The sequence below is a fragment of the Geotrypetes seraphini genome, chromosome 5 (assembly GCF_902459505.1).
Source record: "Geotrypetes seraphini chromosome 5, aGeoSer1.1, whole genome shotgun sequence".
In the NCBI taxonomy this organism is placed as follows: domain Eukaryota; kingdom Metazoa; phylum Chordata; class Amphibia; order Gymnophiona; family Dermophiidae; genus Geotrypetes; species Geotrypetes seraphini.
The window spans coordinates 105,532,481-105,550,651 of NC_047088.1; the positions used below are offsets into that span (position 1 = coordinate 105,532,481).

Below are 18,171 nucleotides of genomic sequence, written 5' to 3' on the forward strand. Positions count from 1 at the left end.
TCTAGGCGGTTTACACTAAAGAAAGCTGGACAATCAGCGAAATACAGAAATGGTATAGAAATATAAAGTGTTTCATAAAAGTATACAAAATACAAACATTTATTTAAAATACAATTTTTAGTAATGATGACCTGTGTTAGGAGATGAATTTATCATCCATCTGGCTTCCAGACAGTATCTTCCAACTCAGTCGGTGTCATTACCAGTACAAGGTACTTCCTTTCAGCCTGGTATCTTCTCCGAGAGTCTTCACAAAGTGCCTGAGTTTAGTTGCCGCATCTCTCTGATCTCAGGGCCTTCAAGTCTTTTCTTACCTGGATGACTGGTTGATGCAGGCTGTTTCATCTCTGGAAGTGGTCCAAATAACATCTCAGACCATTTTCTTTTCTTCAGTCAATAGGATTCCAAGTCAACTTCCCCGAATCACATCTCTTTCCGACTCAACATCTGCAGTTCATTGGGGCAAGAGAGTGTTTCTACCTCCAGATTCTCTTCCGGCTCTCATACATCTGTGTCAGCAACTGCTTCCTCTTCAAACCGTTTCTGCCAGACACATGGTGGTTCTTGTAGGCCACATGGTTTTCACTGTCCATGTAACACCACTGGCAAGACTACATCTTCGCAATCCTCAGTGGCCCTTGCGACTCAGTGGTCTCAAGCGACCGATCGTCTCTTACAACATATATCTGTGACATCATCTCTTCTACAGTCGCTTCAATGGTGAATGACCTCCTCCAATTTATCCAGAGGTCTCCTTTTCCTTTTACCCCCTCATCACCAGGTTATCACGACGGACGCATCCCCTTATGTCTGCGGGACTCATATGGATGATCTTCAGACAAGGTCTTTGGACTGCCAGGGAGCGAAAATTTCACATCAATTTCCTGGAACTTAGAGCAATGATTTCTGCCCTCAAGTCTTCCTCCTTTGCACAGACAATCAAGTAGCAATGTACTACATAAACAAGCAAGGAGGCACAACTTCTCTACTGTTGTATCAGGAGGCCCAAAAAATTGGGACTTGGCTGACAGCTCGCAATCTATTCTTGAAGGCTGTCTACATTTAGGGGAGCAGAATTCCCTAACGGACAACTTCAGCAGAATTCTTCAGCCTCATGAATGGACTCTCAACTCTACAACTCTCCAGTCCATCTTTGCTCAATGGGGCACTCCTCAAGTGAATTTGTTTACAGCTCCTCACAATCACCAATTGCCCCAGTTTTGCTCCAGACTTTCCTCTCCTCTCCGTCTGGCAGCAGTTGCCACTTCCTCCACTTCCTCTCATGTTGAGTACTCTGTTCAAGCTCAAGCGAGAAGCAGCCACCATGATTCTCATTGCTCCACGGTGGCCAAGGCAAAATTGGTTCTCCCTTCTACTTTAACTCAACTCCAAGGAACCTATACCTTTTCCAGTTTTTCCTACTCTGCTCACTCAGAATCAGGAATCACTTCTACATTCCAACTTGCAGTCACTACACTTGACAGCTTGGTTTCTCTCGGGCTGAATCCATCTCACTTACATCCTTTGTCAGCCTGTTCGTCAAATTATAGATGCATCCAGGTACCCAGTCACTTAGCAATGCTATCAACAAAAGTGGACTCTGTTCTCTTCCTGGTGTCTTCATCATCATGACCCAACTTCCTTGGCAGTGGAATTGGTCTTAGATTATAATAATAATAATTATAATAATAATAACAGTTTATATACCGTAGGACCGTGAAGTTCTATGCGGTTTGCAATGATTGAAAAATGTTACAGATTGAGTAGTACTAATAGAGCTAAAGTTTAACGGTCAGTTATTGTGGGGAAAGATTGTGCAGTGCAACTGTCTATGTACTTTAGGAACAGATGTTTTTAGGTGTGTCCTAAATTCCCCATAAGTATTCGCAAGCATGAGTAATTGTTTCAGATCTTTGCCCCATAATGCTATCTGACTCTGGTGTCAAGTCTACATCTATCAGAGTTCATATCAGTGCTATTACCACTTTTCACATACCAGTTGATGGTAAACCTTTTACTGCTCATCCTTTGGTTTCCAAGTTCATGAAGGGGCTTTTCAATGTCAAACCTCCACCTGTCATCTGGGACCTTAATGTAGTTCTTTCCACCTTGATGAAGCTACTATTTGAACCAATGGCCACAGCTCATCTCAAGTATCTCACCTGAAAGTGGTCTTCCTTATTGCTCTCACCTCTGCTAGGAGGGTCAGTGAGTCGCAAGTCTTGGTAGCGGATTCACCCTTCCCTGTTTTTCATAATGACAAGCTGGTTCTCCGCACACAAAGTTTCTATCAAAAGTTGTCACTGATGTTCATCTCACTCAATCAATTGTTCTACCAATGTTTTTTCCCAAGCCTCTTTCTCATTCTGGAGAAGCTGCTTTCCATACCTTGGACTGTAAATGAGCTTTGGCCTACTACATTGACCTGACAAAGCCACTTCGAACATCTCCCCAACTGTTCATCTCTTTTGATCCAAACAAGTTGGGGCATCCAGTATCCAAGTGAACAATTTCCAACTGGCTAGCTGCCGGCATCTCGTTCTGTTATGCTCAGATTGGACTGGCACTGGAGAGTCGTGTCATAGCCATTAAATTAGAGCTTTGGCAGCTTCTGTTGCTTTCCTCATATCTACTCCCATTGAGGAAATCTGGTCCTCAGTTCATACATTCACTTCTCACTACTGTCTGGAGTTTTTCTCCAGATGGGATGGGCACTTCAGCTTATCTGTATTACAAGCTTTATTTTCCTAAGGCCAACACTCCCACCATCCCATTTCTGTTAGCTTGGAGGTCACCCATACGTGAGAATATGCTGCCTGCTTGTCCTGGGATAAAGCACAGTTACTTATCGTAACAGGTGTTATCCAGGGACAGGGAGATATTTTCACATCCCACTCACCTCCCCGGGTTGGCTTCTTAGCTGACTTATCTTAACTGAGGGACTGCGCGCCCTACGTCGGGCGGGAAGGCACTTGCGCATGCACGCTTCAGGCTATCGCAAACTTTCGAAACTCTTAAAGTGGCGATGCACTTTTAAAGTGGTCCGTACCGGGGCTCTGTCGGTGACGTCACCCATACGTGAGAATATCTGCCTGCTGTCCCTGGATAACATCTGTTACAGTAAGTAAATGTACTTTCTAAAATCCCTGCAGTTGGAAGCTTCACTACTACTACTACTACTACTATTTATCATTTCTAGAGCGCTGAAAGGCGTATGCAGTGTTGTACATTTAACATGTAATAGATCCGTGTTTTCCAAGTCAATCCTGGAGTACCCCTTTCCCAATCATGTTTCCAGGGTATCCACAATGAATATGCATGAAAGAGATTTGCATACAATGGAGCAATTTATGCAAATTGATCTCTTGCATATTCATTGCGGATAGCCTGAAAACCTGACTGACAAGGGAGTACTCCAGGACTGAGTTGGGAAACACTGTAATAGACCGGTCTCAGAAGAGCTTACAATCTAATTTCTAGTGCAATAGGTATGATCAATAAGTTTGTCATTCTGGAGTGATGGATAATATCCCCATGCTCACAAACTGTGCAGAAGGAATCCACTCCAGCTTTTGAATCCCTCCTCCTTCACTAGAGCGCTCTGCTGCAACCTTAAGTTTTTCCTTCTGCACACAAGCCAGAAGGAGTCTTTCTGATCTGTTCTGTATACAGTATTTCTTTATTTTTATGATCTTTTTTTGGGGGGGAGGGGGGGTTATGGCTTTTGTTGAGGGTCCAGCTCTGCCTGCATGGAGGAGAAACAAACAGGACTGCAGCTGATAGGCCAATCCCTTTGTGGTACCTGTTGGACAGCCTGCAGAAACTTTTCTGGAGCTTGGGGTCCATTCCCCCTATAGCATTGCTCACCCACTGTGTTGCAGGGGCTTGAGCACAGGCTGTCAAGCATCCGCTGTGGGCTTTGCAGGATGTTGGCTGCGTTTTGCCTCCCCCCTTTCGAATGCGTTGGTCTGTGGGGGTTAGAAGCTCAGTCAGACTCCAGTCCAACTGGCAGCCCAAAGATTCAGCATTGAAAAAGTGATCCATTTGAGGCAGTGATTTCTTCTCCCAGATTCAGCTACTTTAAGAGCTGAGGCAGGCTTCAGCACATATCCAGTACAGGTCACAGTGAGTAAGACTGTTACAGCCTATGAGGAAAATCATTGGGGTCTTTAAAACCCCTTGTTTCCCTACCAAGTTTCTGCCCCTTCCCTTAAGTGTCCCCACCTCCCTTTTTTGCTGTTTTATTTTAGTTAAGGTGTTTTGGAACCTTTTTTGGTGCCAAAATGCTTCCGCAGCAGCCATCTTAGATTTTCCAATTTTTATAAAAGTTCTCCAGAACCTTCAAATTACCTTGTTTTGCCTCAAAACTGGCAGGAATGGAGTCCTCATGCTCCTTTAAGTGTGTTTCAAGTGTATTAGGATTTTATATACCGCCTATCAAGATTATCTAAGCGGTTTTTTACCCTTAATTCATGCCAAGTTTATGCTGGATGGGTACCCAAAGAGTGCCCTTTTTCCATGTGCTGCACAGCACACCTCAGGTTCAAGGTTCAAGATTTATTAGTATTTGAGTGGATCGCTTATCAATTGTTTCTAAGCGAAATACAATAATAAAATTTATAAGAACATAAAATATCATACAGCTTAAAAACTTATCACAATAAAAACATTTGTTTATTTTTAAATCTTTATTCATTTTTAAAGCCAAGACAAAGTGCAACATATTATCATACAGTTAACAGAATAAACAGCACTCAAATTCACCAAATGTTATTGTACGTACATATCTCCCTACCCTTCCCGAGAGTGTTAAAACAGTCATACAGATCTAAGGATAATACAAATGATCAGGGCATATAAAATTACAATCATATGGCAAGATAAGTACATATTCCCCCCCTCCCACCTACCTATTCTGGATGTGTATAACTTTCTTTCAGAAATCAATAAAAACATTTGGAACAAAAAGAGTACATATATTAACTGGTACGTAAGGATAGGGGGTAGAACTACAATTTGTTCTATAAAAGAAAAAGATAACATATATGGATACAATAGGGTTGGGGGGGACATATGAAGAGAAAGAGTGGGAGTGGCTGGATTAGCCTCCCCTTTGCTCTCCAGTAGTGCTACCCGATTCAAGAAAAATATTTCGATTTGATTCAATTTTCCTGCTCAATTGGGTATTTTTCCCAAACATCCTGTTGGGTTTATTTTATAACCTCTTCTTCCACTCCACCTCCTTTGCCCTCTCCTACCCACACTGGCACTGTGGTATAAACAAAATAAAAAAGTCTTTTCCTCTCTCTGTTAAATCCTAGCTCACGTTTGCAGTCTAATACCAGCTCTGGCAGGATACAAATTTCAAATCTGACACATTGTAATCACAAAACAGAAAATAAAATTATTTTTTTCTACCTTTTGTTGTCTGGTCATTATTCAAATCATGTTGGTCCCAGGATCTGCAACAAACATCTTCTGTTAACTTGCTTCCCAGGGTCTCTTGTCCATTTGTCGTTTTCTTCTTTCTCCATAGTAACCATCCATCTTCCATCTCTGTCCTCCCCTTCCTTTCTTTTGTCTCTATTCCCGTAGCTGCAGCGATGGAATCCACCATTCCCAGATCCACCATCTCTCCTTTTCTCAACTACCCTTTCATCTAGCATCTCTCCCTCCTTCCCCACTACCCTAGGTTCCACCAGCTCTCCCTTTCTCTTCCCAACTACCCTCCTATCCAGTTTCTATATCTCCCCCACACACACACCATCCCTTGTGTACAACTTCTCTCCCTTTCTGTTCCTTCCATTCCTAAATCCCATTGTCCACCATCTCTCCCCCCTCACAACATTTTCCCTCTCCATGATCTCCCCCAAGTTCATCTCCCTCCCGAAGTCCATCCCTCCTCCACCATCCATCTACCCCCTCCACCAAGTTCATCTCTCCCATCCATCTTCTCCCCATCGCTTCCTCTCCAGTCCACCAAGTCCATCTTCCCTCTCCTTGATCTCCCCCAAGTCCATCTCCCCCCCTCCACCATCCATCTCCCCCTTCCACCAAGTTCCTCTCTCCCATTCGTCTTCTCTCCATCTCCAGTCTACCAATTCCACCAAGTCCATCTCCCCTCTCCCCCCAGCTCTGACTCCCAACACAGAAGCCCAGTATTTGGCTAGCAGAGGGCAACACTTGTGCATTGTGGCACCTACCAAGAGCTCCGGGCGCGTCGCACAGCGGACAAATGCTTTTCCCGTGAGCTACAGAAGACACGGCCATGCAAAAGCCAAGTGAGAAGCGTCTCCACAGTACTTCCAGTGCACTCGCACTGCTCCTCTCAAGCCCCCGCATGCCACCTCATCGCCCGGTGCTCACAGGTGCGCGGGGCTCTGGTCGTCATATGGCAGCCGATGAAAGGTCAGCCGCTGGCAGGGCCCGGGAGAGGAGGTGCATACCACTGAGCAGCAGCAGCAAGAGCAGTGTATGCAGGTGGCAGATCGGGGGCGTTTGCCGGACTCCGGGGGAAGTATGAGTGTGCATTCGGGAAAATGAGGCGCAGGCATCTGCTGCCAGCCAACCAATTAAAAATCACCTTGATGCCGCCAATCTGCATGCTGAAGTCCACTCGGCTTTCCCTCTGCCACTGAAGTCCTTGCTTCTGATGTAACTTCCGGTTTCGCAAAACCAGAAGTTACATTAGATGGAAGGATTCCGGTAGCAGAGGGAAAGCCCGAATGGATCTCTAGCAAGGGGGCCGAAGAATTAATGAGTTTGATTTTTTGCAAAACAAATCGATTCGAATCGATTCACCCGAAGTGAATTGGTGAATTGATTTGAATTGCGAATTGGGCAGCACTGCTCTCTAGGACTGAAGAACAGTCAGGGGGGTCTATTGGATGGGAATAAATCCTTTCCAGAGCCCTGGAAAGGGAGTCATCCTAAGCACAGGAGCGTGGATACCGCGGAGCCCAAGAGATGCAAGCTGGAGTCATGTAAAGGAGACTCCATGCTGCCTAATAAGACATTTTCTCTGGAATTTGTCATTCTGATATACTTATCTGGATGGATGAGATACCCAGGGAAAGTCTGACAGCACAACAGGAGGCATGCAAGGGTGCTTGGGCTCCCAGGGTGCATCTACTTCAGTGTCAGAGCCTGGCCAGAATCTGATAGGCCTTTCCAAGGGAGAGGATAAGGGGTCTGTTTGTATGCGTTTACTGTCACAAAGCGAGCACTCCCCATCAGGAGATGCAGGATCAAAGGCAGGTGCAAATTCGCAAGATACAGTGGTGGCCCTCAATCAAAAGGATAACGCCATAGTCCTCTGGCTGTGCAGACCCTCAGCTCTGTTAGAGCTCATTACTGACTCTTTGCGGGGTTAAACTTGGATCCTACCAGGTTCCCTCTGCTCCTTGCTCTATAATGAGCAGAATAAGAACATAAGCCGTGCTTCTGCTAGGTCAGACCTGAGGTCCAGGACCTGTACACTAGGCCTCTATCTGTAACCTTCTATCCCCTTTTCCTTCAGAAAATTGTCCAATCCCTTCTTGAACTCCAATATCGTACCCTGTCATATCACTCCCTCTGGAAGCGTGTTCCAGGTGTCCACCACCCGTTGGGTGAAGAAGAACTTCCTAGCATTGGTTCTGAATCTGTCTCCTTTCGTTCTTGTAGTTGTCGAAAGTTTGAAGAATCTGTCCCTCTCCACTTTCTCTATGCCCTTCATGATCTTATAAGTCTCTGCTTCTCCAGCAAAAAAAGCCCTAGTCTCTCTAATCTTTCAGCATATGAAAGGTTTTCCATACCTTTTAATCAAACGTGTCGCTCTCTTCTGAACCTTCTTGAATATCGCCATATCCTTCTTTAGGTACGGCGACCAATATTGGACGCAGTACTCCAGATGCGGGCGCACCATCGCCCAATACAATGGCAGGATATCTTCTTTTGTTCTGCTTGTAATACCCTTCTTGATTCTTAGCATTCTATTTGCTTTCTTAGCAGCCGCTGCGCATTGTGCCGATGACTTCATTGTCATGTCCACTATTACCCCCAAGTCCCTTTCTTGGGAACTCTCACTCAATAACAGCCCTCCTATTGTGTAGCTGTATATCGGGTTTCTGTTTCCTACATGCAAGACTTATATTCAGATCAACTTAGATTCGAAATAAATAGGTAAGCTGTCCTGAGCCATCATCATCTTGGTGCATTAAAACCATATGACCCAATCTCCAGATATTAAATGCTGGGCCTTGTCTTGTTCCAGTATTAAATATCCAGTCATTTATGGCCAGCTAACACTTATGTAGTTAAATGCAATATTTAGCACTTAACCAAATCCTCTTCACAAATCCAGCTCTATGAATAGTCCAAGCCAAACTGATCTCAGACAAACTCAGTAACTAGGCCATAACGCTGAGTCCCTGACCAAAACATGTAAAAGTAAATTAGAATAACTTGGAAGTTCATGCCTACTATACTCATTTAGTGCTCTCGGATGTTTATACCCACTGTAGCATGTGTGTTTAACTAATGTATCTCAGCTGTTAATCTCTACTATTGCATGTAAAATCACCTACTGTATCTCTGATGTTCTCTATCATAAATATGTCTTGTCCATATTTGTTCTGACTTTGCTGTGTGTGTACTCCTGTAACCCGTTCTGGGCTCCTTTGGGAGGATGGGCTAAACAAGTGAATAAATAAATAAGATGAACTGCATAAAGATAGGACTGTGTTTTATGCAGCCTATATATCTGGTTATCTTAAGTGGTTAAGCGCAGATATCAGCACTTAACTGCATAAGTGCCAACTTTGCCCCTGGACCACCTATAAAATTCTGTTTCGCCTTAGGCTGTAACTTGGCATATTCAGCAGCACTGTCAGGTTACATGCTGCTGAATATGCCCAATTAGTCCAGGACAAGCAATATAAATGGCTAGAAGTCTCTCCTAGCTGCTTAAATTTCTTTGAATATAGTTTTGGGAACTGGAAAGTGTCAACAGAGGAAAATTGCTCTTCTAGGGCAGTAAAGAAATTAACAGCTCTATTGTTGATACATAAGATGATTTTAAAATAGATAAAAGTAGAATGCCCCCTACCCCACACTTTTGGCTAATGATTGGGGAAAAAAAGAGAATATGGACTTATTTGAAATTAGGGTGTAAAAATCCAACAGATCATGGCACAAATTTCTACAAAGAAGTACAATGAGTGGATGATGCAGAATGATATTGCTCATAAGCTGATAAAAATTTTGAGCAAATAAAATCCAATGAAGGAGGGGTAAAAGAAGGCATGGATTAATGAGGGGAGGGGAGGGAAGGAAGGAGAATGGGTATGTATGGAGATATAATAAGTACATTTGATTTCTTGTTGAAATCCAAAGCAGTTGCTGAGAAAGTGGCAAAAAACTCTGAAGGCTACTTTTTTTTTTGTTTGCCTTACTCTGTAGATAAGCTGTTTCCTATACCAGGACATGCTCCTTATATCCTGCAAGGCATTCCTGTATCATATGAGGTGCTATTGATGGCTTTCTCTTTCCTGAATTCTGTCAGAGAGATGCAGTGGTTGTGCGAGAGTTTGCCAGCTCAGACCTATGGAAGATCCTGTGGCTTCGACTGGCTGTAGTGCTTGGTATCTCCAGTGAGAGGCCAGTAATGGAAGGGGAAACACCAAGGTTTGGTCAGCCGTCACCAGAGCCAAACTGGAGCCTCATTTCACCTAAAGGTAAAATGTAAACATCAAGAGCTTTCTCCAAATTCATCATATTAGAATCCCAAGACTGTGGATCCCAGATTCCCATAGAATATAGGAGTCTGCCTACATTTTTAGTTATTATTGTACATGAATTTAGAATGATATATTGTATTTACAGTGATACATGAAAGAAAATCAAGTGTATATTTTTTGAGATCGTTTAAATTTCTGTGTTACACTTGTTGTAGTATGAAAAATGAATAAAAAATTTAAAACCAAAAAAAAGAATATAGGAGTCTGCCTCAAAGGTCCCTTCTGAACTAAAACTACTGATATAATCTACTGTACAGGCTTGTACCTTCCAAGCTTCACTTTCTAGAAACTGTAAAGATTATACGTTTTAAAATTTCTCAGATGCAGGATTAAACCTGTCAGAATTTCCCATGGCCAAGGATGAGTTTATTTAACTTGTTTAATTGTGCTTGATTCCCCACTGTTCCTCTCCAAAACATGTGGCTTGAATACAGAGATTGATTATAGTGTGTTCTTATGATTATTTATATAGTTATCCCAGGACAAGCAGGCAGGTATTCTCACAAGTGGGTGACGTGATCCAACGGAGCCCCGATGCGGACGCCTCACAAGCAGACTTGCTTAAAGAAACTCGAAGTTTCGAGTCGCCCGCACCGCGCATGCGAGAGTGCCTTCCCACCCAGTACACAGGGCGCGTCTCCTCAGTTCTTACTTTTCCGCGGAGCCGAGAAGTCTGTCTTTGACTCTCTGCGTGAAGTGTTTTCACTTGTGCCTTCTTTAGTCCGCAGTTTTGGGTTCTTTTTTCTCAGAATCGCTGGTTTTCGTCGTTATTTTCTTGTTTTCAAAAAAATAAATTTCTTCCGTTCATTCGACCGGGCAGGCCACATGGCCGCAGCCCCGCAGCTTCGATCTTGCGGCGGAGCTTTTTCGGCCTATGTCCCGGCCTGCAACCGGCTTTAAAAAGTGTTCCAAGTGCCAGCATGCGATTTCCCTGACGGACCCTCATCAACACTGTCTTCGGTATCTCGGGCCTCAACATCTCCCGAAATCGTGCCAGCCTTGCTTAACACTTACATCTCGTGCTTTCAAGCGTCATTGCATCCTGTGGAAGCAACTTTTCAGCATGGAGTCTTCGATGGAGCTTTCGTCCTCGAAGGGTGCTTCGCCCTCGACATCATCCAATGCTCTACAGGCTTCCACTGCTTCTGCTCCGAGCCTCATCAAACCTGCCTCGTTTGTACCAGCTATGTCTTCGACACCTGCTGCAGTGCCTTCCTCTGTCTCTTCAGGTCAGATAGCACAGCAGCCCATTCCCCCAGTGGTGTTTAAAGTGCCCAAGGCTTCTAAGTCCAAGCACTCTCACACCGCCTCGAGGGAGATCGAAGCCCGTGCAGGTGGTCCCATTGGAGACACGGATCCATCCTTGCCGGCTTCGTTCCAGACCTTATTGGAGAAGCAATTCATTCAGCTCTTTACTACCATGAGGCCGAAGCTTCTCTCACAAATCCAGCCTGGGCATGCGGAGGTCTCCCGCGAGGTCAAGCCGCCTCCTGTGCCTCAGTCGTATGCAAACTCTCTACAGGGAGCAGAGTCTCTGCGAGTGTCTGGTCTGGCATCTCGGCATGCATCTGGGCATGCATCGCAAGGAGCAGAGTCTTTGCTCATGCCTCCATTGGAACCCGTACACTCGATGCAAGGAGCAGAGTCTTTGCGAGTGCCTCGAGATTCATAGCCTCCTATGCTTCATTCCACAGCCTCCAACCCTATCCATTCTCTGGGGATTTCGGCGGGGACACGCTCTCCTCGATTGTCGAGGCCTGCTTCAAGGCACAGCTCGCATCATCGATCGAGGCATTCTTTGAAGCATTCATCCAGGCATGCCTCGCCTCATCGGAAGCAGCCTTTCCTTCAATATTCCCCACCGCCTGCTTCGACCCTTCCGCTTCCGGATCTCGAAGACCCGGTGGGTTCTTTTTCTCCATCCAGGTCTCCTTCTTCATTGGAGCAAGCCGCCTCGACATCCTCGAGTACCTCTCGAGGCCAGGCTTTCTTTTTCATCTTTTCTGCGTCAGATGGCAGCTGATTTGGATATTCAACTTGACACTGGATCTAAGTTTTCCAAGGAGTATCTCGAGACCATGCATCTTCCTCAACCTCCTGCTGAATCCCTCAAGCTTCCTCTCCACAAGCTTTTGGATCAAACCTTTGTCCGCTGTCTGGAAACTCCTTATTCCATTCCAGCTGTTACAGACAAATTGGATTCCAGATACAGGACTGTTCATCACAAGGGGTTTGACAATGCTCAATTGTCTCACCAATCACTTCTGGTTGAATCTTCTTTGAAAAGATCTCACCCTTCCCAGGTGTATGCCACTGTTCCTCTGGGCAGGGAGGGCAAAACGATGGACAGATTTGGTCATCGCATCTACCAAAACTCCATGATGACCTCCAGAGTCCTCAATTATAATTTTCATTTCATCACCTATTTTGAGTTCTTTCTCTCCATCCTTCAGAAGTTCATGCCTTATCTGGATTCTCGGGCGCATTTTGAATATCAAGAAGTCCTTGTATCCTTGTCCCAACTTCGGCTGCAGCTTCTTCAGTCCTCCTATGATGCTTTTGAGCTGTCTGCTCAAGATACTGCTTGCTCGGTGGTCATGGTCGTCTGGCGTGGCTCTATACCATCGACATGGATCCTAACCTGCAGGACCGGCTGGCTAATGTTCCTTGCGCTGGCAATGACCTCTTTGATGAGTCTATTGAAGCTGCCACCAAGAAGCTTTCGGACCATGAGAAGTCTTTTGCATCGCCCTCCTCTAATTTACCAACGGCGTTTTCCACCGAAGCAGACTCCTGCCATTCGTCAGCCTGTCAAGAGACAATATCCTCAGAAGCAGCAGAAGCCTCAGCCACCTGCTGTGCCCAAGGCTCCTCAGCCTTTTTGACTGTCTCATAGAAAGCATAACTCAGTTGTTCTGCCATTTCCCATTTTTCCCCCTATCGGAGGTCGTCTCCATCATTTTTACCACCAATGGATGACTGTTACCACTGACCTCTGGATCCTTTCCATCGTCAGGGAGGGATATTCTCTTCAGTTCCATCAAGTTCCTCCGGAACATCCTCCAAGAGAGTATCTTCCACCTCTGCCCAGACCGCCCTTCTTCTTCAGGAAGCTCAAGCTTTGCTACAGCTCTGAGCTATCGAGCCAGTTCCTTTGGCTCAACAGAACAAGGGATTTTACTCCCGGTACTTCCTTGTTCCGAAGAAGACGGGCGATCTGCGTCCTATTTTGGATCTCAGGGTGCTCAACAAATTTTGGGTTAAAGAAAAATTTTGCATGTTGACCCTAGCATCTCTGTATCCCCTCCTCAAGCAGAATGACTGGTTATGCTCTCTGGATCTCAAGGAGGCCTACACACACATACCCATCCATCCGGCCTCCCTTCAGTACCTCAGATTTCGGGTGGGAAATCTTCATTATCAATACAGAGTGCTCCCTTTCGGCCTGGCCTTGTCACCCAGAGTCTTCACCAAGTGCCTGGTAGTGGTGGCCACTGCGCTCAGGAACCATGGTCTTCAAGTGTTTCCCCATCTGGATGACTGGCTCATCAAGGATTCCACGTCTCAAGGAGTCGTCCTAGTGACCCAGCGGACTATCTGGTTCCTCCAGAGTCTGGGATTCGAAATCAACTTCCCGAAATACCATCTCCAGCTTCTCAGACTCTTCCATTCATCGGAGCTGTTCTGGATACTATCCAACTCAGAGCGCTCCTTCCTCAACAACGTCTGGAAGCTCTTCTCCATCTTTGTCATTCAGTCTCCTCTCGCCCATCCATCTCAGCGAGACACATGATGGTTCTTCTGGGTCACATGGCTTCTACAGTACACGTGACTCCTTTTGCCAGATTTCACCTCAGAATTCCTCAGTGGACCCTGGCATCTCAATGGACGCAGGTTTCCGACCCTCTGACTCGACACATCCAGGTCACTCCTCTTTTTTTTTTTTACCATGAAAATTTATTGAAAGTTTATATAACACAAGAAGGGACAGAAAGGTTAACAGACAATGGAACAACAATAGCATCAACAAGCTTCAGAATAAACAAAATAATATCAATATACGAAATTTAAGAAGCAAGTCAAATACACGAATTTCAATAATAGAATAATTGATAAATATCATAGGGGAGCAATAAAGTAGGGTAGATAAGCGAGGGAGGACAGGAAGGAAATCAAAAGAGAGGAGCAAAGAGGGCAGCAGGTAGGAGGGGACAATCAATCTAATGGTCACTCCTGCTCTGACACAGTCTCTTCGCTGGTGGATGCTCTCTTCCAATCTATCCAGAGGCTTATTTTTTCACACGCCCCCCCCCCCCCCCCCATCAGAAGGTTCTCACAACCGATTCTTCAACTTACGCTTGGGGGGCTCATCTAGATGGTCTCCGTACTCAAGGCTATTGGACCAGTACGGATCGTCAGTGTCACATCAATCTCCTGGAATTCAGGGCGATTTTCAACGCTCTCAATTCTTTTCAACATCTGCTTCACGACCGTGTAGTCCTAATTCGCACGGACAATCAAGTCGCAATGTATTATGTCAACAAACAGGGAGGCACGGGATCTGCCTCCCTCTGTCAGGAAGCTCTGAAAGTTTGGGATTGGGCAATTCGCCACAACACCTTCCTCAAAGCTGTCTACATTCAGGGGGCGGACAATGCCTTGGCGGACAACTTGAGTCGTCTTCTACAGCCTCACGAATGGACTTTTCATTCCACGCCCCTTCATTACATCTTCTCTCAGTGGGGAACGCCTCAGATAGATCTCTTTGCAGCCCCCCACAACTTCAAGCTGCCTAAGTTCTGCTCCAGGATCTACACTCCTCATCGCCTCGAGGCAGATGCTTTTCTTCTGGACTGGACGAATCTCTTTCTATATGCGTTGCCTCCATTTCCTCTCTTTCAAAAGATGCTGGTTAAGCTGAAGTCCGACCATGCCACCATGATTCTGGTTGCTCCTCGGTGGCCCAGACAACCCTGGTACTCCCTTCTTCTTCAACTCAGCAGCAGGGAGCCATACCTTCTACCAGTTTTTCCCTCTCTGCTTACGCAGCATCAGGGATCTCTACTTCATCCCAACCTGCAGTCTCTACACCTAACAGCTTTTTTTCTATGCGCACTAATACCAATACGGTACTGTCGCTTTCTATATCAATGCAGCCTGTGTCTGAAAATTTAGCTTGTTATTTTCAAAGATTAATTGTACTACTACTATTTATTATTTCTATAGCGCTACCAGACTCGCACCTCGCTGTACATTAAACATACAAGTGACAATCCCTACTTGAAAGAACTTACAGTCTAATTATGGTGAATCAATATAAGATGCTCATGTAGGGCATACAAAAGGATAAAGGGGTAGAAGACTACAGAGGGAATGATAAACAATTATTGTACATTACCAGTTGGGAAAGTTAGGACTTAAACGCAACTTCAAAAAAGTGGGTTTTCTGCCTGGATTTGAATACTGCCAGAGACAGAACCTGACATACCGATTCAAGCAGGTTGTTCCAGGCATAGAGCACAGCAAGGCAGAAGGGACAGACTCGGGAGTTAGCAGCAGAGGAGAGTGGTACAAACAAGAGAGACTTGCCCAATGAACTGAGTTCCTGGGGCGGAATATAGGGAGAGATAAGAGAAGAGAGATATATTGAGGCACCACAAAGTGAATACACTTTTAGGTCAGTAAGAGGAGTTTGAACTGTATGCGGAAGCAGACAGGGACTACAATAAGCGACTTGAGGAGAGAGATAACGTGAGCATAATGACGCTGGCGCTTAGAACTGAAAGGTACAGGCGGAATATAAGCCAGTAATGTAATGTAATATGAGATGTGCAACAGAATTCTGAACAGATTGAAGGGGAGAGAGATGGCTAAGTGGAAGCAAATTGCAGAAATTCAGGCAAGAGGTGACGAAAGCGTGGATAAGGGTCTTGGCAGCATGCTCAGAAAGGAAATTCTGGATTTTAGTTACATTGTATAGAAAGAAGCAACAAGTTTTGGCAGTCTGTTATTTATAAGAAGAAAAGGAAAGAGATGAGTCAAAGATGACCTCAAAGTTGTGAGCCAGTGAGACAGGGAGGATGAGAGTGTTATCCACCAGAATGAAGGAAGGGGAGAGGCAGGTTTAGAGGAAAGATAAGGAGTTCAGTCTTGGCCATGTTTAATTTTAGATGGTGGTGAGACATCCAGGTAGCAATGTCAGCCAGGCAGGCTAAGACTTTAGCAAGGGCAGTTTCCATAGAATGGAAAGAGTAAAAGCCTGATTGAAGTCAAGACAATGGTGGTGAACAGCACATTCAAGTAGCTTGGATAAAAAGGGGAGGGACAGGTAGGGTCTAGCGATGGTTTTTTGAGGAGTATTGTAACTACAGCACATTTGAAGGCATCAGGTACAGTTGCAGTAGAGAGTGATAGGTTAAAGATATGGTAAATAGTAGGGATGACAGTAAGAGAAATGGTGATCAGTAGATGGGTGGGGATGGAATCAGAGAAACAGGTAGTGAGTTTGGAAGCGGAGAGAAAATGTGCAGTTTCCTCCTCCATGATTTCAGAGAAGGAAGAAAAGGATGTAGGGGTTGGCAAAGGGTCGGCAGGATGAACAGGAAGAGAGAAAGATGGAGGCGATTTGGTTGAGAACTCAAGGTTAATCTTGTGAATCTTGTCATAGAAGTACTCAGCCATAGTCTGGGAAGAAAGCAAAGGAGGTGTTGGAAGTGAGGGCACCGTGAGTAGAGAGTCAAGCGTAGCAAAGAGACAGTGAGGGTTGGATCCAAGAGAATCAGTCAAGCAGGCGCAGTAGTTTTGTTTTGCATTATATAAGATTTTCTTTTAGTATACAAGAAAAAAAGCACTTTTTTAGATTCTAATATTGATTGTGAGAAAGACATTGAAAATATAGTATACCAGGAGATAAGTTATGGAACACCTTTACTGAGATTACTTTGCTTGCTAATTTTGTGCTTTACATAAAGGTTAGCAACTAAGATCTGCAGCCTACAGCAGATGTATGTCCTTTTTTTGAGATCAGTCCCTGCAGATATCTTAGATTGGTTAACTAGGTTTATACATTTATTGCTGATTAATGGAATATATCCTGATTGGCAGATATTGTGTTAAACCCGGTACCAAAGGGAATTGGTCTGGATTTAACAATGGTGCAAAATTTTAGACTGACAGCAGGTATTTCCTAGAAAGCTAAATTAGTGGAGTTTGTGGTAGATGATAAATTAACTGATTATTTTTCCTCAACAGACATGGTTTTAGGTTTATGTACAGTATAGAGACCTTGTTATTGAATTGACATCAGAAGTTAGAAAATAGTTATGTAAAGGGAAGCAACTAGTACTTCTTCAATTTGATATCTTAGCAGCTTTTGATGCCATTGATCATTCATTGCTGATACGAAGACTTAAGTGGGTTAGAGATATCAATATTGAGATGGTTCTAGGAATTTCTTAAAATGCAAACATACCAGGTGAAGAATAATGATGAAATATCCCTAAGCTGGCAGGTGGATTGTGGAGTCCCTCAAGGCTTCCCTTTATCACCATCATTATTTAATGTTTATCTAAGTTTTTTGAGTAAAGCCAAGACTAAAATGGGAGTAAAGATCTTGCTTATGCAGATGACATTTTCTTACTATGTCCTGAATTGGTTCCTTTTGATAAGACATTAGATCTAAAACAAACTATACATTAGGTAGATATTTAGTCTCATAATAACTTTTTGAAGTTAAACAGATCAAAGACCAAAATGATATGATTTGGTGACTGATGCCATTCCAATTAAAGAATTTATCTTTCCTTTTGGGTAAAAAAGATTGTTGATGAAGCAAGAGTGCTGGCCATTTTACTTGATTCATATAATTTAAAAAAAATATTGTCTGTGGCACTGAGAGGCACCCCGATTCAAACCCAGCATGCACCCAAAGTAAGAGGGAGAAAAAAGCCTCAGATTAACGTAGCAATGACAGATACCCAAAGGCACAGAAAAAAAACGCTTTTAATATTTTCACAGGCAAAAAAACTCCTTCATTTTACAGCTTAGGTTTAGAAAAGGGCAAAGCCACCCAAAGGCACGTTCAAGGACTTAGCTGAAAAAGATGACTTGAGCTCCAAATTAACATTAGAACTACAGATAAAGAGTTTGAAAAATATTTTTTTTTAATCAAACTATAGCAATTGAGGGTTATTAGATCCTCACTGAGCCAAATAAACTTTTAGAATTATGGTTCGGTCAATACATTCACCTCAAGTTAGACTACTGTAATTCATTGTATAGGATAATTTCTGGTAGACTGCAGAAAAAGCTTCAAATTATGCAGCATATTGCCATAATAATGAAAACAATTGCCTAATATACTGGTGCTTAAATTGTGGACACCTACCGGTGC

General features: G+C 44.1%; 1 protein-coding gene across 6 annotated transcripts in view; it reads left to right on the forward strand.

The window, feature by feature from the left end:
- Window positions 1-18,171, forward strand: part of STK36 (serine/threonine kinase 36) — a 393,543-nt gene that overhangs the window by 314,159 nt on the left and 61,213 nt on the right. For all 6 annotated transcript variants that reach the window (XM_033944781.1, XM_033944780.1, XM_033944785.1 and 3 more), the window contains one exon: window positions 9,545-9,716. In XM_033944781.1, the coding sequence (XP_033800672.1) occupies window positions 9,545-9,716 (172 nt within the window). The remainder of the gene's footprint in view (window positions 1-9,544; window positions 9,717-18,171) is intronic.